This window comes from Bombina bombina, chromosome 6 (assembly GCF_027579735.1).
Source record: "Bombina bombina isolate aBomBom1 chromosome 6, aBomBom1.pri, whole genome shotgun sequence".
Classification (NCBI taxonomy): Eukaryota; Metazoa; Chordata; class Amphibia; order Anura; family Bombinatoridae; genus Bombina; species Bombina bombina.
Window position 1 is genome coordinate 167,980,795 of NC_069504.1, and position 22,379 is coordinate 168,003,173.

Consider the following 22,379-nt stretch of genomic DNA (forward strand, 5'->3'; position numbering starts at 1 on the left):
CACACGTGTATTATGTCTAGCAGTGAAGGGGTTAATTAGGTAGCTTGTACGGAGCTTGGAGGGTTAATTTTAGCTTTAGTGTAGAGATCAGCCTCCCACCTGACACATCACACCCTCTGATCCCTCCCAAACAACTCTCTTCCCTCCCCCACCCCACAATTGTCCCCGCCATCTTAATTACTGGCAGAAAATACTAAAATAAAAGGGTTTTTTTTGTTTTTTTATTATTCTGCTGTGTAGGATCCCCCCTTAGCTCCCAACCTCTCTGACCCCCCCCCCCAACAGCTTTCTAACCCTCCCCCTCTACCTTATTGGGAGCCATCTTGGGTACTTTTTTCTGTAGTGTAGCTTCCCCCCAAAGACCAACCCCCCACCCCCTCCCAGATCCCTTAAATCTTTTAGATCCCCAATTTCAACCCCCCTTTCTCCCACTTAATATAACACAATTTTCCATAGTGTAGTGGTTCCCACCCGCTCCCCCACCCCGTGCACGTGCCCACCCGCCGCTCCCATGCACGTGCTTCCATGCGTGCCCCAGCCCACGATCCCGCCCCACTCTTCATGCTAAATCCCATCAATGCTGCCCATCCACCTCCCACATCGGCTCTCACCCACCAATGATCACGGCCATCGATGTCCGATGCAGAGAGGGCCACAGAGTGTCTCTCTCTGCTTCGGATGGCTTCAAAAAACGACGACGTGTGGGGTACGTCCTTGGACGTTAACTGTATTTTTTTGGAGGACGTACCCCATACGCCGTCTGTCGTTAAGGGGTTAAACAACTTTGCATTTTACTTTTACCATCAAATGTGCTTTGTTCTCTTGGTATTCTTAATTAAAAGCTAAACCTAATTAGGCTCATATGCTAATTTCTAAGCCCTTGAAGGCTGCCTCTTATTTAAATGCATTTGCCAGTTTTTCACAGCTAGAGGGCGTTAATTCATGTGTGCTTATAGATAACATTGTGCTCAGTTGAGTTATTTATTAGCACTGATTGGCTAAAATGCAAGTCTGTCAAAAGATCTGAGATAAGGGAACAGTCTGAAGAGGCTTAGGTACAAACAATCCCAGAGGTAAATAGTGTATTTATATAACAGTGTTGGTTATGCATAATCGGGGGAATGGGCAATAAAGGGTCTATCTTTCTTTTCAAACAATAACAATTTTGGTGTTTACTTTCCATTTAACCTCTGTTTTCATTGTGTATTGGAAATGCTCATTTACATATTTGAGATTGACCTATTACAATCCAAATCCATCCTTATTACTACTAAACCACCTGAATGCCATTTTACCTACTTACAGTTGGCATTCAGATTTAGCAGTAGTGAGGATGGAATCTGATTGCAATAGGTTCCTTTTAAACTGTTGATTTCACAAACCTGTTTTAAAGGCCAGTTATGAAGACACTGGTACTTACAGCAAAAGTGCAAGAGTGACTTAGAAGCAAACCTTAAGAGAAAGAGATTGCTTAATGCCATGTCTAGCTGTGGGGGACCTGATCTCAGTTTTTCTGCAGATCCCCTTAGTTGTACAGTATGTTACACACTAAACACATACACTGTATATGAACCTATACAAAGTTACATTTTTGCCCTGTCCACTGCTGATGGACTTGGACTATCCAATAGTGATGAATAGAGCTTTAATGAATTAATACCATGTGTGTTAATACACTTTCTCCTGTGGCCATTTCAGATTGCCGTGCAACATAATAGAATGTTTCTAGATAGTTTTGGAATGCTTGGAAAGGTGTGCAAAATGCAATTTGGGGCTTTATCAAGTGCTTTGAGGTGTTGATGTTGAAAAGGCAAAACTTGTCTCAAAATGGTGTTGATAAGTCTCTTGAAAATGGGTTTTGATGACTGAGAACTGTTTAGCCCTATATTAAAAATAGGGCTTTTCTCAGAGCGCTTAAAATGTGGGCACGGGTGCTGGAAATAGCTGTTGATGTGCCATTGCGATTGCTTTGAAACAAAAAAAAATAGACTTTCATCCAGAAAAATAGCTGAAAGGACCACAGACGATAGATTGTGATCAACCCCTATATGTTTTACTATGAGACAAACGTTCGTAAAGCAAAAATGAAAATACACACAAGCATGTGTTAATGGCATTAAAAACCCTAAATAAGCTCTGGTGTAACCAGGTAATGGTCTATGTATGAGCAGCTAAAGTGTCATATAAGCTTAATATAAATACACCTGTTTCTGGAACATCCCCACAGGAGGTATGGCAACATCGGCTAAACAGAGTCACTCGCTCATACCCTAAGTATCCACCCATGAAATAATAAATATTTCAGACTGTTATCTCTGATATAGAAGCTAAGGTTTTAAAATATGGTCTATTTTAGATGTCAATTGCCTTATCAGGAATATAACACTACACAAACATTTTTATGATTCTGAGTCTGAGGTACATTCTTCCAAAGATGATGAGAGCATATCTGTAACTTTGTCAGAGCTATAATTTAAAAAATCCTGTGATATGCTAACTTTAAGCACTCTATGGCAAGAGGGGACTACTGGTCCTGATTTGAATAGAATTAATAACTTCTTTGGTTTTAAATTATCATTGACTTTTTATCCTATTCAAAGCAGGGGTCAGATTTTGGAGACTTTTTTTTAAGAGAGTATAATGTGACCTTATAGATTTAAAATGACATAGACTCACTAGATCTAATAATTTGACTAGAAAAGAGAAGGACTGCCTTGAATCTCTACAGTAGAATAATAAGATAGTGATCAAGATAGGGGATAAAGGTGGCTCTATTGTAGTTTTGAATTATGAGGATTCTATTAAATAGGCATTGAAACAATTAAATAACGATAATGACTATGAAAACCTACAGTGTAATCCAACCAAAATATAACATAGGAAACTAAAACATCTCCTTGATAATGGCTATGAAAAAAGTTTTTTTCAATCGTGATACTATGGAATTTCTTATGGTTTAGAACCCTGTAACACACATCTTTTACCACTTACCTGAAGTCCATAAATCTTTATCAGAAGTGAAAGGAAGACCTATTGTTAGTAGCTTAGGGTCCCTCCTGGAGCATTTGTCACAGTGATTGGATGCCATACTACAGCCATATGTCTTTACTCTCCCCAGTTACCTTCATAATATCAAACATATGTTGGGAGTTCTTCAATCAATAACATGGAGAGATGAATACAAGTGGCTGACTATTGATGTGGCATCCCTTTATTCTATACTACCACATAGCAAGATTATTCAAGCTATAAGGTTTTTCCTATCTAAGTTTTCCAATTATACATATGAGTTTCAGGAATATGTTGTTGATGTGACTCAATTTATGTTGACACATAATTACTTTGAGTCTAAGGGACAATGCTATCTGCAGAAGTGTGGAGACAGCCATGGGGAAAAAATGTGCCCCATCATATGCAAGTCTATATCTTGGATGGTGGAAATTGTCCAACATTTTTTGAAGTTGTCAACCCCTACATAAACAAAATCAAGGTATTTACGAGATTCAAAGATGATCATTTGGTGATTTGGGAAGGAGAAGAATCTGATGCTCAACTTTTTGTTGAGTAGATCAATTAGAATCACTATACAGTTGTATTAATGTCCTTGATGTGAATCATGATGTATCATATGAATATGATCCAGTGGTAAGATCATTACTAGGGTTTTTAGGAAGCCTATTTCAGGTAATTCACTATTCTGCATTAAAATTAGTTTCATAGGACCAAAGTTCTTGGATGAGGTTTAAGGGAATGTATAAATGTGTAGATGCCGAGCTTGTGACTTTGTTGAAGTTTTGTCTACCTTTTCCTCTGTGGTCACAGGTATTACATACCCTATTCAGAGATGCTTAAATTGTACTTCCATGTATGTGATCCATCTGATTAAATGTGTGGAATGCAAACTTCAATACAAAGGTCTCACTACCAGAGATATAAAATCATGTATAAGAGAACATATTTCTACTATTAGCATAGGCTCTTCCACCACTCTCTTGGTCCAACAATTTCCTTTAAAACATAACCAGAGAGATGACACCTTCTGCTGGAAGACTATAGAGCAAATTGTCAGACCATGGAGAGGTGGAAATAAGGAAAAGTTATTAAACAAATGAGAAATGTTCTGGATTTTTTAATTACGCACAAGAGTGCCCACAGGCTTGAATTCTGAATATGACTGAATAAATTATTGGGAATAGGCTTGAATAGCCATCAATTCCTGTATTTAAGATTAGTAGTGTACAGTAGTTTGTGTATAACCAGACATGTTTTCGAGATATGTGTTAACACTATATGGCTATATTTTTGTATATATATTTTAAGTATCTTTTAAATAATTAGTTACGTAGGATGAATAGTTTATCTATATTATATATGTATTTGCTATGAAGCAATAAAAGTTATGTTTTATTCAGGGATTCTACTTAGGGACTATGTTTCCTTTTTTGATCATTGGATAGTTTTCCAAACTATTTTACTTGGGGCATACTTTATTTCACCAGCTTGGAAAATAATATCTGCAGAAAACATTTTCTTTCTTGGGATTTAGTCTGGGGGCCAGAAAAGAACAGTTTAGTTTATTCAGGAGGCAAGGTTACCAATAATTATTTTGGACGTGCAATCTTTAGGTACCTTTTTAGAGCTATCTTCTTCTGAAAGGAAAAACATCCCAGTTTTCATTAAAAATGTAGCTTAAGGGGGGGCGGAGCTGGCCGCAGCTAAGATGGCTGCATAACTCCGATGCTCTGAGCACCAGCTACAAGATTTCCGCCAGAACATGCCTTAAGCCTTATAAAATAGCTCCAAGACCTATCTATTTCGAACCGGAATAGCAGGGGGTACACAGAGATACCTCTCACGACCGAAGAGACCATAAAGAAAGACTGAGAGCCAAGTTGCCGTCACAGCCTCAAAAAACTGGTGTCGCACTTAGAAATTAACACGGCGGCAGCACGGAGGAGACGAAGAGCAGACCGGAGACGCCAAGTCAGACAAACAGAGGGGTAAGACTCTAATACAGGGGCTTATCCTGACCCGCACAGAAAACAAAGCAGTATTTACATATACAAGTTTAAAAGTGGGGTGCATCAATAAGCTAGGGAACCGGCTTATACACACCCGGAAAAGATTTATGATCTAATTTGTGCCAAATAATCCCTGGAATACTATAACATAAAAATAACTGGTAGAGCAACCTTTAAACAACAGCAGGGCAATCTGGAATACCCATTTTGAACTATAACTCTACAATCGGCACAAGATTAAAAACACAGGTGAAAGGAGTTACACGGCCCTGAACCGTGTCAGTCAAGACCCAGAAAACACATAAGCAGGCAGGAGCGCCTTAAAAACATAAGTAGTACAACACGGACTAAACTACAATTTACCTTAAAGAAAGTAATTTTAAGATTGAAGTAGACAATACGCCAAAGCATTGGCTACACCTTGCACGTGGGACATACAGTCTATCCCTTTTTCAATATTAGACAGTGCTTCCTATAAAGGCACCAGAAATATCTTAACATGAATAACAAACGCACATCCAGGCCCTCTAAACCGCTCAAGGCAGTTAGCCAAAAAGATAATTCTATGGAACAATTCTTTTCTCCATCAAGCCCTAAAGTCAGGACGGAAGGAATAGGAATATTAACTCCAAGACAGAAGGAAGCTTCACCACAACCCCTCATAGACCACATAGAAGAGAATACGCAAGTCCCTAACACACTACTGTCTTCTCTGGCGTCTAAACAAGACATAGCAGATATAATACGCTCCTGTATCAGAGAAGAAATTGCAGAAATCAAACAAGACTTGCACACTATGGGCAGCAGAATAGAGGCCTTGGAATAATTTACTGATACTCTGCAAGAGGACATCAACTCTGTTCAGGAATCTACTACACAGCACACATCCTTGATAGCAGAATTATATGATAAAATTGAGGACTTGGAGAACCGCAGCCGCTGGAAGAATCTGAGAATCCGGGGCATACCAGAATCGGTACTCCCCAAAGATCTTCCAACATACCTACCGGCTCTGTTTGGTCACTTGAGAAATGTCACACCAACAACCGATATACCCTGGGTTAGGGCCCATAGGGCATTGAGACCGAAGCCACCTGACACAGCCCCTCCAAGGGATATAATTATGAAATTCAAAGAATTCACAGAGAAAGAGGAACTCTTAAACCTTTCAAGGAAGAATCAACCTGTAAAATTCAGAGGGGTTGTGTTGCAATTCTATCAAGACTTGTCTCAACGCACACTCCAAAGAAGAAGGGAACTAGCGCCACTCACTGCCCTCCTCCGTCAAAAGAAAATCTTATATAGATGGGGTTTCCCCTTCCATCTTTATGTTCTCCATGGTAATAGGAAAGTACTGTGCAAAGGTACAGAGGATATCGGAGACTTTTGCTCTGCACTGGACCTAGACCCACCAAGGATAGAAGTGTCTGAAGAGGAGCAGCAACCGCCGAAGAAAAAAGCTACATATGAGGACCCAAAGAGATGGCAAAGGGTGAATACCAAAACAAAGGCCCAGAAACTCACTAACTCTTAACAGTTTTTTATAAACACTCTAAAGGACAATAAGACACTACAGCTAAATAAACAGTTCTTTTTTGTCTAAGACTCCCCCCTTCTTGGTTCGAGTGGTTAAAGGACCTCATGGAAGGGTAAGATTAAAAGACTTCCTGCTGTTTCACAATTGTACTCATAACTGCCAAACCCTCTAGTATAATCAAAATAATGTACAATATAAGTTAGAATTATTTTATAAATTACCAAGATTTTCGGATTTAAAAATTGAGGCAAAATCTACAACTATGTTTATGCTAGGCATGTTATAGGCTTTACTTAGAATTTAAAAATATGAGCTCTATACTGAGCTGGAAATATCCCCGCTCAAGAGATTTATGTCATTTGACATGTTACTAGCTCTTAAAATACCAATCGGGTATTTCTTGTTTTTTTTATGTTACATCAAAATGTTTAATTTGTATTTTCACTATAATTCTTTTCAGTTTCATAAAGTATGCACTGTTATGTTTTTGATATTGTTTTGCATAGATTCAGTCAGAAAGTTATCCAGTGAAAACTGGATGTCAATACAAGGATGGTCTCTGATATGTAGTAGAAATAATAGATATTTACATGTTTTGCTGAAGGTGATAAAACATCACGATGACACATACAAATAGAAACATTGTGCTTATTTCACAAAACACCAAAGGCTTAAATTCAACACAGAAAAGAGCCATGGCCATGCTAGATCTCTCCAAAAGGAAGGGAAACATCTTATTCCTACAAGAGACTCACTTTGTAAATCTTAAAGAACCAAAATATTTAGGGAACCAGTTCACCCAACACTACCATAGCTCAGCTACAACTAAAAAAAATGGAGTAAGTATATTGCTCCATAGGGATATACCTTTCAAACATATACAGACAAGCAAAGACACAGAAGGCAGATTTTTGGGGGTCTTTGGCCTCCTTTATGGTATCCCGACAACCCTAGTCAATATATATGCACCAAACTCCAAACAAAGACAGTTTTTCAAGAAGACATTTAACAAAATTATAGACATAACAAAGGGAGTGCTGGTGGTGGGAGGTGATTTTAATATTTCTCTAAATCCAGTGATAGATACTTCAAACCCTAGCAACAATGCCCCCAACAAAACTACTAGGTTCCTAGGGAAAATGTTAAAAGATTGCAACCTACATGACATTTGGAGACTTCTACATATAGACAGGAGAGATTACACGTTCTTCTCACACCCACACCACACCTATAGTAGAATTGACTATACACTTACGAACGCTGACGGCTTAATGCTCACACAAACATCTAGAATTTCTCATACCAGTTGGTCGGATCATTCGGCAGTTATCACACAATTTAAATGGCCAAACCTACCAATTCATCCCTACACATGGAAATTAGACGATACTCTGCTAGACTCAAAAACTCTCCTTGAACAAACCACACACGCACTCACCGAATACTTTACCTTCAACACTATAGAAGAAAGCGACCCATATATTGTATGGGAAGCACACAAATGTTACATGAGAGGAGAATTTATAAAGATAAAGTCACATATAAATAAAACGGATAGACAGCAGTATTTGAACCTGTCTCAAACTCTGACGAGGACGGAATACGCACACAAACAAAACCCTAAAGATACACAGATATACACTCAGATGCAACAACTAAGGAAAGAACTACAGACCCTGCTCCTCAAGGAATATAACCTAATGGCACAACGCACTAAGCAAAAATTTCATTTTGAAAGTAACAGGGCAGGCAAAATGCTTGCTCGCTCATTGAAGATGAGGAAACTTAAAACATATATACACAGCATTAAAACACAGGAAGGCAAGATAGTACACACCACCCCAGATATAATGAAACAATTTGAAACTTATTACAGGGGTTTATATGACATAAGAAGTACAGAGAAACAAGGTGCACCCCCGCTGGCCATATCCTCATATTTAGATTCGGTGCAGGTGCCACGATTGACTGATGATCAAAAAGAGTCAATGGACACCCCGATCTTAGAGTCGGAAATAAAAAAAGCCATTTCCCAATTAAACAGCGGAAAAAGCCCGGGGCCTGATGGCCTCTCAGTAAAATATTATAAAAAATTCCAACACATTTTGGTTCCGCATTTAAAAATAATCTTTAACAATATAAACGATAAGACCCAATTTCCCCAATCAATGCTGGAGGCTCAAATCTCGGTCATACCAAAACCAGGGAAATCTAGCGATAGACCCCCAAATTTTAGACCAATCTCACTCCTAAATGTGGATTTAAAAATATTCGCCAGAATTATTGCGACACGTATTAATATCTTCTTGCCGCAACTGATACACTTGAACCAAGTGGGCTTTGTACCTCATAGGGAGGCACGTGATAACACCATTAAGGTACTAAATCTATTAGAATTCGCGCAGACCCACGAGATCCCAACGGCCTTTTTGGCAATAGATGCAGAAAAGGCCTTTGACAGGTTAAATTGGTCTTTTCTACGAGAAACCCTATATAAATTTGGATTTGGTACAATTGCGATTGATCGAATACTGGCACTGTACACCTGCCCCGTTGCCCGCATAAAATTAAATGACTCCCTTTCAGATATAGTGCATATTCATAATGGAACACGACAGGGTTGCCCTCTATCCCCGATTTTATTTGTTTTAGCTATGGAAATATTAGCATCCAGAATAAGGCAGAATAAGGAAATTAAGGGGCTAAAAATAAACAATAAAGAGTATAAGATGTCACTTTACGCTGATGATGTGCTACTAACACTTACATCACCCATCAGCTCTTTGGAAGCACTGAAAGATGAATGTGACACATTCGGAGCACTGTCCTTTTATAAAATAAATAATACTAAGTCGGAACTATTAAATGTAGGGATCCCTGAAGCAGAAATTAAACAGATAGAATCCAGGTACGGATTCCCTGTACGACTGAAGACTATAAAATATTTAGGGATACAAATAGCTAAATCCCCACAGGAATTGTTTTTACTAAATTATCAAAAACTGTTAAAAGATTTGCAGATAGAGTTTCATAATTGGTGTCCGAAACCCCTCTCTTGGCTAGGTCGCATCCATTCATTCAAAATGACCATGCTGCCGAAAATACTTTACATATTCCAAACCTTGCCAGTGCAACTGCCTGAAACATACATTAGGACTCTACAAAATCTCGCTTTCAAATTTATATGGCGTAACAAACAACCTAGACTAGCTAGAAATTATATGTACCGAGACCGGGATAATGGGGGGTTGGGGGTCCCAAACCTATCCTATTATAGGATAGCTATACATCTGACTAGAATAATAGACTGGAGTAAGCACACTGACCATAAAGAATGGGTGGAACTAGAACACAATTTGGCTAACAGTGTGGCCCTAAGCAGCTATTGTTGGCTACATAAAACAAAGAGACACCTCTCCCCACAGTCCTCTAGTATAATCCTTGAAACTTTTAACACTTGGGACAAACTGCTTAGAGGAGCGACTACACCTTCCAGCATACCCTCACCGCTCACCCCCCTCTTGTCAAATCCCGATATTCCATCACTACAAATAAAAAATAAAGCGCTTCCTGCATCAATACACTCATTACTCCCACTCTGCACAATCCTTAACAATGGTAAACTGATACCTGAGGCAGAAATGAAAGATAAGACACCAATGATAGAACAAAATTGGTATTCATATTTTCAGATATCACACTATATACAAACTAACACGAACAAACTAGATCTCACTAGACAACTATCACCCTATGAGACCTTATGCCATTCCCAAGGTCTCACTAAAAGAGGCCTCTCAATGTCTTATAGGATTCTACTAGATACCCACACGAAGCATCTTCCACGCTATACTAGACACTGGGAAGCAGAGCTAGATATCACAATTACTCCTAAAGAATGGCAAACCATTTTCAAACATATGGGGAGGTCACCCTCATCCATGAGCATTACAGAAACAAACATGAAAATATTAACCAGATGGTATCTATATCCTGTAAGGCTAAACAAAATGTTTCCACTGACTGACAAACTATGCTGGAGAGGATGCGGGCAAGATGGCACATTGTCACATGTATGGTGGAGTTGTCCGTATATTGTAGAATATTGGGAAGGAGTGAATAAAGAAATCTCAACAATTGTAGCTCAGAATCAGATACTAGACCCCAAAATATTCCTCTTTAATAAGCCACCGAAAATCCCATGCCACTACAGACTAACACTATTCTATATGATGATTAGTGGAGCCAAGCAATTAATCCCCAGACTATGGAAAACGGCACAAATCCCGACAATGACAGAGTGGAGAGCCAATGTTACTAGATTGCTGCTCCTAGAAAAATATCACTTCCACCAAACTAACAGACTAGACTTTTATTACTCCATGAAATTCTATTGGGAGGAATATGAAGCGTCACTAAAATAGCTGCACCTATAGATAGATTAAGAGCAGTATTGAATACGGGAAATCTCTAGCCCTCATCTTTAACATAGGGGAAAATAGAGATTCATAGAAATTGTTTATATATAGAGCGGCTAAAACTAAAGGGACAATATAAATTGGTCCAAAAATACATGGGAAAAGAGGATATACTGGAAGAGAGAAAGAAAATAGATTAATATGTAAACCCTTCTATATTGAGTAAACTGTACTGACTATCATGTATCGATTTCATTGATGTAATACTGATTCTATGTTTTTGTTTTTATTTCTGTTCTTTTACTTATATTCTTGATTCTTGATTGTCAGGGAGACTTCTTGTAAACTCCCTTTTTGTTATGTATATGTTTTAATTATTTCAATAAAGCATTTAAAAATTAAAAAAAAAAAAAAAAAAAAAAAATGTAGCTTAAATCCATTGTCAAGAAGGAATTTCCTGTTCCATAGTAATGAAGGAAATATCAAGGTTTTTTAATTGGAAATTCTATATTTTGCATCCTAGTAAGGAAATGTGGAAAGCAAATTTTCTTAGACGGTAATCCCTTCCACAGGAATGTTTTCTCCTTCAAGTATGTTTCTACTAGATTTGTGGACAAATAATATCTCACAGACATAGACCTGATGACTTCTGTTAACAAGAGTCATAGTTTGAATTGAATATAGCATTCTTTATTAATCTAACTGCTCCAGTCAGGTCCCGAAGAACTTGGTTTACAAATCTGATTCAGATGTCAAGCTTTCTCCAGTCATCAAAATCTCAAGAGTCTCTCCTTGATGGATTACAGATTTAATACTTATTTTAGGTTTCGTTGATGCTGTATTGAGCTCCTTATTTCAGACCAGAAAGACTGTTACAAGGGAAAATTTTCAAATTACTTGGAAAGTTGTTTCTTTCCTGACATGAAAACTAGGGTTTAAATTGGCATTCTTTTAAAATTCCAAGAATGTTTATTTTTGCAAGACTGTTTGGATAATGACTTATCTGCTAAATCTTAAAAGAGTCACATTTTGGCTTTTTCAGTTTCATGCTACAGTGATTTGTTCAGATAAATCTCCTGATTACCAAGGTTTACTTGGAGGTTAAATAGTTTTTCCAAAACACATTATTGCTCATTTTTCTAGATCAGTTCTCTTCTTGGATTTTCAAGAATGAGACTTATATTGAATACATTTCCAAGGCAACAATGTACTGTCTCTAAATTCTACCATTTTGATATGTTTAGTAGAAAATCCCTTTTAGGCAGCAGTGTCTGGTAATTAGGTGCCTGCCTTAAAAACATTGTCTCATCCAATTACTTATAGATTTCATAGCTTGGGTATGAGTTCCCAGGAGTAATATCTCAATGATTTACACCACCTTATGATTTTTTTTCTATACTAACCTAATAAATTAATGTGTTATGGTGATGAGAGTCCATGAGACCTATCCATTTTTATTTTTTACACTATTTTTTTTTTTTTTCTGTCAGCAGTTTTATTTTGCGCCTTGTTTTCCTCATTTTCCCTACTTTTGTCCTTTCCTACCTTTCTGCCTCTCCCTTCTTGGCTATATGTCAGACTAGAATACCAGAGAGGTGGGAGGCATTATGTGCTCTTAGAGCTTTGGGAATATTTGTATATCAGATACGCATACATTTAGTGTTTTTTTGCAGTTCCTTATTTCAACATTTCTGCCAATAAGGAAAGGCTATATATAGGGCATATATATCAATGTGCGAGTGGACATGATATGAAGTAGCGTATCATGTCCACTGCACATATCTACACATCGATAAATGCTAACAGCATACACTGTCTCCATTTATAATTGCACCAGCAGTTCTTGTGAACTGCTGGTGCAATGCTGCCCCCTGCAGGGGCGTCAATCAACCCGATCGTATTCAATCAGGTTGATTTCTGTCCGCCGCCTCAGAGCAGGCGGACCCCTTATGGAGCAGTGGTCTTTAGACCGCTGCTTCATAACTTCTGTTTCCGGCGAGCTTGAAGGCCTCAAGCTCCATACGGAGTTTGATAAATACGCCCCTATGTGACAAGACTAGGCTTGTAGAGTGTGTACTTCAGGTTTTCAGAAGTGGAAAACCCAACAGGTTTCAGACATAAATTATAGGAAATGGGGAAAAATAAATAATGAAAGGACATAGATTTTTGTTTTGTTTTTTTAAACTACTGCTAATTAAACATTTTATATAGAGACTTTCCATTTAAAAATGACCTTTTTGTTGTTCTTGTTTAAAAAAACTATGTATAATGGCCATGTATTTTTTGGTTTTGTTTCAGACTATTAAACTCATGGGTGGCCAGTAATTAATATATTTAATTTATATCGCTGTTTATTTTTTTTTTCTTACAGAGTCTATGAATCAAGAAAATCCAGCTAAAAAACTTGAAGATGTCTTGCATCTAGCCGAACTGTGCATTGAAGTTCTACAGCAAAATGAGGAACATCATTCTGAGGTACTTATATTTACAAACTGTTTTAGTGAACTAGTAGTGTCTGTATTTTGAAATAGATGTGAAAACCACAAAGATTATTGCATACTCAATTACCACATCTACACAAATATCACCACTTGCCTTCCCATAAAAGTGTTCTTTATACATTACTACCAATGCACCAGAGAACTCTGGGTAAGATATACAACGTTGTTGCTTCCATAATATGTTTGACCACAGAATCCTCCTATGTGGTAAATGCAGAAAAACTCATTCTGGACAGCTGTTTCAAGCTCATTAAAGGGACAGTCTACACCAGAATATTTATTGTTTTAAAAGATAGATAATCCCTTTATTACCAATTCCCTAGTTTTGCATAACCAACACAGTTATATTAATATACTTTTTACCTCTGTGATTATCTTGTATCTAAGCCTCTGCAGACTGCCCCCTTATTTCAGTTCTTTTAAAAGACTTGCACTTGAACCAATCAGTGTTGGCTCCTAGGAAACTCCACGCGCGTGAGCACAGTGTTATCTATATGGCACACATGAACTAACTTCCTCTAGTGGTGAAAAACTGTAAAAATGCCCTGAGCTAAGAGGTGGTATTTAAGGGCTTAGAAATTAGCATATGAACCTCCTAGATTTAGCTTTTAACTAAGAATACCAAGAGAACAAAGCAAAATTGGTGATAGAAGTAAAAGGGAAAATTGTTTAAAATTACATGCCCTATCTGAATAATGAAAGTTTGTTTTGGACTAGACTGTCCCTTTAACTCTCATCATCAGAATATAGTTTGGTGTGCTGATAAGTGAAGCTTATTTACAGGGTACATTCATAGCAATGCACTCTCTGTAAGATATGCAAAATAGTGAGCTTCAAACAGCTGTCTAAAAGTGGTTTTGATTTTGCTGCATTTAACACATAAAGTGGATTTTGTGTTTAGACACAGTATGGAAACAAAAGCGGTGAGATATTGTATATCTACTTTGCATATCTTACCCAGAGTTCTCTGGTGCATTTGTAACAATGTATAGAGATCACATCTGTGAGAAGTGAAGCAGGGATACGTTCCTAGATGTGCTAATTGGCCATGAATTATCTTTGTGGTTCTTACTTTTATGAAATGGAGGATTTTAATCTCACAGTTTTATCTCAACCATAACTTAAATAAATAGATCTGAAATGAAGGGGAAAAAAAATAATTACTCCTTAAGTTAATCATTGGGAAAAAACTGTTGTATAGTTAATGAAATAATTCATTAAAACATCTGCCTTTATCTCACACAACAGAAATGAGTTTTTAGCTTACATATGCCAAGTGTGAATCTGGTCTTTAAATTTTATTTTTCGTTGAAGAAACATCTGTCTCTAAAATATGAAAATAGTTCCCAGGAGAAAAAAAAAACACTCTTCGCAAAAAGAAGGAAAAAAAAATTGCTGTCAATCTTCTATTTTTTTTTTTATATGGTAAAGTAGATAATTCTGCTAAAACTTCATGACTGGGTAACAGTCTAGTATTTTATGGATTTTAAGTGTTTTGTAGTTTTTCCTGTTTAAAGAGACATGAAACCCAAAATGTTTCTTTCATTATTCAGATAGAGAATACGATTGAAACAATTTTCAATTTTACTTTTATTGCCTATTTTGTTTTATTATCTTTGTATCCTTTGATGAAGAAGCAGCAATGCACTTCTGAGAGTTAGCTGAACACATTGAGTGACCCAGTAACATGAGGCCACCAATCAGCAGCTCCAGAGCCTACCTAGGTACCCTGGTATCCTTTTCAACCAAGGATGCCAAGAGAACAAAGTATATAAGTAAATTGAAAGTTGTTTACAATTTGAATCATGAAAGAAAAAAACAACTGAGTTCTATGTCTCTTAACAAAAAACTTACGTCTGATAAGGATTTGTTTGTTAACACATACTGTACTGTAAATAATATAACCATTATAGTTTTTAATGTAATCTTATGTATCAAGTTTATTTAGATTTTTGTCTTTTCAGTGAACTCTACGATGTATTTTAAAAGGTGTCTTTTAATCAGTGTATTTATATTCACATTTTCTGTCAAAAATGTTGTATGTAATAACTTTACTTTATTTCAAAGCTGAAATGATTTTAGACACAACCCATCTTCTCATAAAAACCAATAAAGATTTCCCATAGCTAATAAAATTTTTTGACATTGTTACGGTTTTAAATATTAAATAATAACTCTTTAAGTGTTGATCGGGGGTGGTAGCTTTTTGTGCTGATCTCCTTTTGCACACTTAAAGGGACATAATACTCATATGCTAAATCACTTGAATGTATAATGCAGCATTACTGTAAAATTCTGATGAGATGTTCATGTGATATTTTCTAGTCAGGTTTTTACAGCTATGCTGCAACACTTACAAGTGCTTCAATGTTTTGGTATCATGTCCCTTTAAAGCCTACTTTGTGGTAGCAGAGCAGATCGGCATCACCAGGGAAATCCAGAGATGACGGTGACGTCACCATGCCCTGGAAACCCACAAGTAGTGCCAGTTACAAGGGATCTAGATTAGGGAGTAAGTAATAAAAAAACCACTCATAAACCAAATGGTTAAAAGGCAATCACCTAATCTTTCAAACTGTGTATGAATAGGAGGTCATAGAGTTTAAGAATAATAAAAAAAACACTTTTTGCACGCTAGGGGTCTCTATGAACTTATAACAGGTAATCAAAAAGACAGAGAGACCCCCAAGACCCCTTGTCTTGTTTAAAGGTCAGAAGCCCCTTTTTAAAACAATTCCCTATATAAGTTTTAATGTAAATTAATGTAAATATATGGGCATTTATTTGAGTAAGGGCTCATGGTAGCTCATATGTGTAGATCAAAGTTATATACATATATTAAAACACCCTTATTTATATGAGGATAGCCCCTACTTTTTTTTACTATAGAATTAAAGCACAAACACACACAATATTTATAATGTTATCAAAATTTTAATTAAAAATAATGCATTTTTCTAACTCTCTGTTGAAGATTTATAACCACAGTTGTGTAATTTGGCTCAGCACTGAAGTGGTTAAATGTTAAAATTGTGCATTAGATAATTACTCTTTTATATACTGAAAAGAGCAAACAAAATTGAACATACCTTATGTTTTATATTAATAATATGTTGCTGTTTAGCTTATATATATATATATATTTATATATATATATATATATATATATATATATATATATATATATATATATATATATATATATATATATATATATGTATATATATATATATATATATATACTAAAATGTAATTGGTGCAGTTTTTTTATGGATTGCTTATTATAGTTTTACTTTCTAATCTTTTGACCTTTTTTCTATTTGCATACATTTTAATTGCATGGATTTCATAGGGAAAAGAGGTATGTGATTCCTTAACTGGAATTTGTCGCTATTGCATGTTTTTAGTTACTACAAGTTGTGTACTACAGTAAAGTATATGGAAATAAATGATGTAAACCACAAATGACATATTACGTAGGACATATCATTAATATGTGTGTATATAAGTAGTATGTTTAAAATGACTATCTGTAAACACATTTGATTTTATGTATTAATTATTTCTAAAAATTTGGTTTGATCATCTGCTAAGCAATGGTGGTTCCAGGGTGGGAGCAAGGGGTGCAGAACTCTCCAATCTTCTATTTTACTCTCCCTTTGGCTTTAGGAGGAGAGTTAAAGGGTTAATAATTACTAATCCTTTCCCCTGTCCTTTTAGGCAGGCCACATACTACAACTCCACCTTCCCCTGCCTATGCCTTCACCTATCCTGTCCCCACCAATGGAACACCTGCAGCTAAACCCAGGAGTATGCCCCCCTCATAATAAGGAACCGGCACTGCCGCCAAGTCTAAGTGAACCAAAAATATGTTCAGTATCATTTGAACATTGTACTTCTTGTCAATAGTGAACGCTTAATTGTAATAGTCACTTCCTTGATTAGAAAAAATCCTTGTATTTAGTAACAGGAAGAACCTCCTTAAACAGTTATCACCTCTACTGTAGCTGCTGATTTAATTGGCATGATGGTTATTTGACTTGCACAATGGTTCCTTCTAACAAAATAGCTTTAGGTCATTGATCATTTTTTGGACTCCTTGCAAGACTAACATCTCACTTAGTTTTAGGTCTGGACTCTAGCTTGGCCGTTCCAGAGCAAACATTTTTTCCTGTTTAGCCATTCTGTTTTTTATTTGCTTATTTGTTTCTGCCATTTTTTTGTTGTGACCCTCAAATTTGGCTTCATGTTACAGATCTGACCCTCACCTGTAAAATTTATTGGTACCATTTCTCCAACATTGGTGTGTCCGGTCCACGGCGTCATCCATAACTTGTGGTAATATTCTCTTCCCCAACAGGAAATGGCAAAGAGCACAGCAAAAGCTGTCCATATAGTCCCTCCTAGGCTCCGCCCACCCCAGTCATTTTCTTTGCCGCTGAACAAGCAGCATCTCCACGGAGATGGTGAAGAGTATGTGGTGATTAGTTGTAGTTTTTTATTGTACTATTTACCCTGAAACAGAAAAAGATGAAGAGTTCTGTTTGTGAGATGAATATGATTTTAGCAGCAGTAACTAAAATCGTTTGCTGTTTCCACATAGGACTGTTGAGATGAGATAACTTCAGTTGGGGGAAACAGTTGGCAGACTTTTCTGCTTAAGGTATGACTAGCCATATTTCTAACAAGACTGTGTAATGCTGGAAGGCTGTCATTTCCCCTCATGGGGACCGGTAAGCCATTTTCTTAGTCTCAAACAGAATAAAGGGCTTAATATATGGGCTATAAAACTGGTAGACACTTTTATGGGCTAGATCGATTGCTTTATTTGGGCATTTTATACAGCTTTATGTTGAAATTCACACTTTATAAACTTTGGGGAACATTTTTTTACGTCAGGCACTGGTTTAGACACCTTCCCAGTCAGGAAGGGCCTTCTCTGTAGTAGGCAGAGCCTCATTTTCGCGCCATTACTGCGCAGTTACTTTTGAGAGCAGTACATGCAGCTGCATGTGTGTGGGTCTGAAAGTAGTTGAAAAGGTTCCTAGAAGGCTTCACTTGGTATCGTATACCCCCCTGGGTTTGGTAAAGTCGCAGCAAAGGCTGTAGCTGGGACTGTAGAGGGGTTAAAACTGTAACCGGCTCCGGTTTCCTCATTTTAAGGGTTAAAGGTCTGAAATTTGGGGTGCAATGCTTTGAATGCTTTAAGACACTGTGGTGAAAATTTGGTTAAATTTGAACAATTCCTTCATAGTTTTTCACATATTCAGTAATAAAGTGTGCCCTGTTTAAAATTTAAAGAGACAGTAACGGTTTTGTTTTAAAACGTTTTTTGTACTTTATTGACAAGTTTAAGCCTGTTTAACATGTCTGTGCCTTCAGATAAACTATGTTCTGTATGTATGGAAGCCAATGTGTCTCCCCCTTCAAAATTGTGTGATAATTGTGCCATAGCGTCCAAACAAAGTAAGGACAGTACTGCCACAGATAATAAAGTTGCCCAAGATGATTCATCAGATGAAGGGAGTAGACATAGTTCTACATCATCTCCTTCTGTGTCTACACCAGTTTTGCCCACGCAGGAGACCCCTAGTACTTCTAGCGTGCCAATGCTTGTTACCATGCAACAATTGACGGCAGTAATGGATAACTCCATAGCAAATATTTTATCCAAAATGCCTGCATTTCAGAGAAAGCGCGATTGCTCTGTTTTAAACACTGTAGAGCAGGAGGGCGCTGATGATAATTGCTCTGTCATACCCTCACACCAATCTGAAGTGGCCATGAGGGAGGTTTTGTCAGATGGGGAAATTTCTGATTCAAGTAGAATTTCTCAACAGGCAGAACCTGATGTTGTGACATTTAAATTTAAATTAGAGCATCTCCGCGCACTGCATAAGGAGGTGTTATCTACTCTGGATGATTGTGACAACCTGGTCATTCCAGAAAAATTGTGCAAGATGGACAAGTTCCTAGAGGTTCCGGTGCACCACGACGCTTTTCCTATACCCAAGCGGGTGGCGGACATAGTGAATAAGGAGTGGGAGAAGCCCGGCATACCTTTTGTCGCCCCTCCTATATTTAAGAAATTATTTCCTATTGTTGACCCCAGAAAGGACTTATGGCAGACAGTCCCTAAGGTCGAGGGGGCAGTTTCTACACTAGCCAAGCGCACTACTATTCCTATCAAGGATAATTGCGCTTTCAAAGATCCTATGGATAAAAAATTGGAGGGTTTGCTTAAAAAGATTTTTATACAGCAAGGTTACCTCCTGCAACCTATTTCGTGCATTATTCCTGTCACTACAGAAGCGTGGTTCTGGTTCAAGGAACTAGAAAAGTCGCTCAGTAGAGAGACTCCGTATGAGGAGGTTATGGACAGAATTCACGCACTTAAGTTAGCTAATTCCTTTATTTTAGATGCCGCTTTGCAGTTAGCAAGATTAGCGGCGAAAAATTCAGGGTTTGCAATTGTGGCGCGCAGAGCGCTCTGGCTAAAGTCTTGGTCAGCGGATGTATCTTCCAAGACAAAATTGCTTAATATCCCTTTCAATGGTAAAACCCTTTTTGGGCCAGAATTGAAAGAGATTATCTCAGACATCACTGGGGGTAAGGGCCACGCCCTTCCACAAGATAGGCCTTTCAAGGCCAAGAATAAGTATAATTTTCGTTCCTTTCGCAATTTCAGGAACGGACCGGCCTCCAACTCTGCAGCCTCTAGACATGAGGGTAATGCTTCACAAACCAAACCAGCTTGGAAACCGATGCAAGGCTGGAACAAGGGTAAGCAGGCCAAGAAGCCTGCTGCTGCTACCAAAACAGCATGAAGGAGTAGCCCCCGATCCGGGACCGGATCTAGTAGGGGGCAGACTCTCTCTCTTTGCTCAGGCTTGGGCAAGAGATGTTCAGGACCCCTGGGCACTAGAAATAGTTTCTCAGGGTTATCTTCTGGGATTCAAGGAGCTACCCCCAAGGGGAAGGTTCCACATGTCTCACTTATCCTCAAACCAAATAAAGAGACAGGCATTCTTACATTGTGTAGAAGACCTGTTAAAAATGGGAGTGATACACCCAGTTCCAATCGTGGAACAAGGAATGGGTTTTTACTCAAATCTGTTTGTAGTTCCCAAAAAAGAGGGAACTTTCAGACCAATTCTGGATTTAAAGATCCTAAACAAATTTCTCAGAGTGCCATCGTTCAAAATGGAAACTATTCGAACGATTTTACCTACAATCCAGGAGGGTCAATTTATGACTACCGTGGATCTAAAGGATGCGTATCTACATATTCCTATCCACAAAGATCATCATCAGTTCCTAAGGTTCGCCTTTCTGGACAAACATTACCAGTTTGTGGCTCTCCCATTTGGGCTAGCCACTGCTCCAAGGATTTTCACAAAGGTACTCGGGTCCCTTCTAGCGGTTCTAAGACCAAGGGGCATTGCAGTGGCACCTTACTTGGACGACATTCTGATACAAGCGTCGTCTCTTTCAAAGGCAAAGGCTCACACAGACATCGTTCTGGCCTTTCTCAGATCTCACGGATGGAAAGTGAACATAGAAAAAAGTTCCCTGTCTCCGTCGACAAGAGTTCCTTTCTTGGGGACAATAATAGATTCTTTAGAAATGAAGATTTTCCTGACAGATGTCAGAAAGTCAAAACTTCTAAACGCTTGTCAAGTTCTTCACTCTGTTCCACGACCTTCCATAGCTCAGTGCATGGAAGTAGTAGGGTTGATGGTTGCAGCAATGGACATAGTTCCTTTTGCGCGAATTCATCTAAGACCATTTTCAACTGTGCATGCTGAAACAGTGGAATGGGGACTATACAGACTTGTCTCCAGTGATTCAAGTAGATCAGAAGACCAGAGACTCACTCCGTTGGTGGCTAACCCAGGATCACCTGTCCCAGGGAATGAGCTTCCGCAGACCAGAGTGGGTCATCGTCACGACCGACGCCAGTCTAGTGGGCTGGGGCGCGGTCTGGGACTCCCTGAAAGCTCAGGGGCTATGGTCTCGGGAAGAGTCTCTTCTCCCGATAAACATTCTGGAACTGAGAGCGATATTCAATACTCTCAGGGCTTGGCCTCAACTAGCAAAGGACAGATTCATAAGATTCCAATCAGACAACATGACGACTGTTGCTTACATCAACCATCAGGGGGGAACAAGGAGTTCCCTGGCGATGAGAGAAGTGACCAAAATCATAAAATGGGCGGAGGATCACTCCTGCCACCTATCTGCGATCCACATCCCAGGAGTGGAAAACTTGGAGGCGGATTATCTGAGTCGTCAGACATTCCATCCGGGGGAGTGGGAACTCCACCCGGAGATATTTGCCCAGTTGACTCAATTATGAGGCATTCCAGACATGGATCTGATGGCATCTCGTCAGAACTTCAAGGTTCCTTGCTACGGGTCCAGATCCAGGGATCCCAAGGCGACTCTAGTGGATGCATTAGTAGCGCCTTGGACCTTCAACCTAGCTTATGTGTTTCCACCGTTTCCTCTCATTCCCAGGCTGGTAGCCAGGATCAAGCAGGAGAGGGCCTCGGTGATCTTGATAGCTCCTGCGCGGCCACGCAGGACTTGGTATGCAGACCTGGTGAATATGTCATTGGCTCCACCATGGAAGCTACCTTTGAGACAGGATCTTCTAGTACAAGGTCCATTCGAACATCCAAATCTAGTTTCCCTCCAGCTAACGGCTTGGAAATTGAACGCTTGATTTTATCTAAGCGTGGGTTTTCGGATTCTGTAATAGATACTCTGGTACAAGCCAGAAAACCTGTAACTAGAAAAATTTACCATAAAATATGGAAAAGATATATCTGTTGGTGTGAATCCAAGGGATTCTCATGGAGTAAGATTAAAATTCCTAGGATCCTTTCCTTTCTACAAG

General features: G+C 38.3%; 1 protein-coding gene across 3 annotated transcripts in view; it reads left to right on the plus strand.

Annotated features, from left to right (window-relative positions):
• The window catches only part of CADPS2 (calcium dependent secretion activator 2), a 1,413,577-nt gene that overhangs the window by 916,540 nt on the left and 474,658 nt on the right, over positions 1–22,379 (plus strand). For all 3 annotated transcript variants that reach the window (XM_053716670.1, XM_053716668.1, XM_053716669.1), the window contains exon 17: positions 13,348–13,451. In XM_053716670.1, coding sequence (XP_053572645.1) covers positions 13,348–13,451 — 104 coding nt within the window. The remainder of the gene's footprint in view (positions 1–13,347; positions 13,452–22,379) is intronic.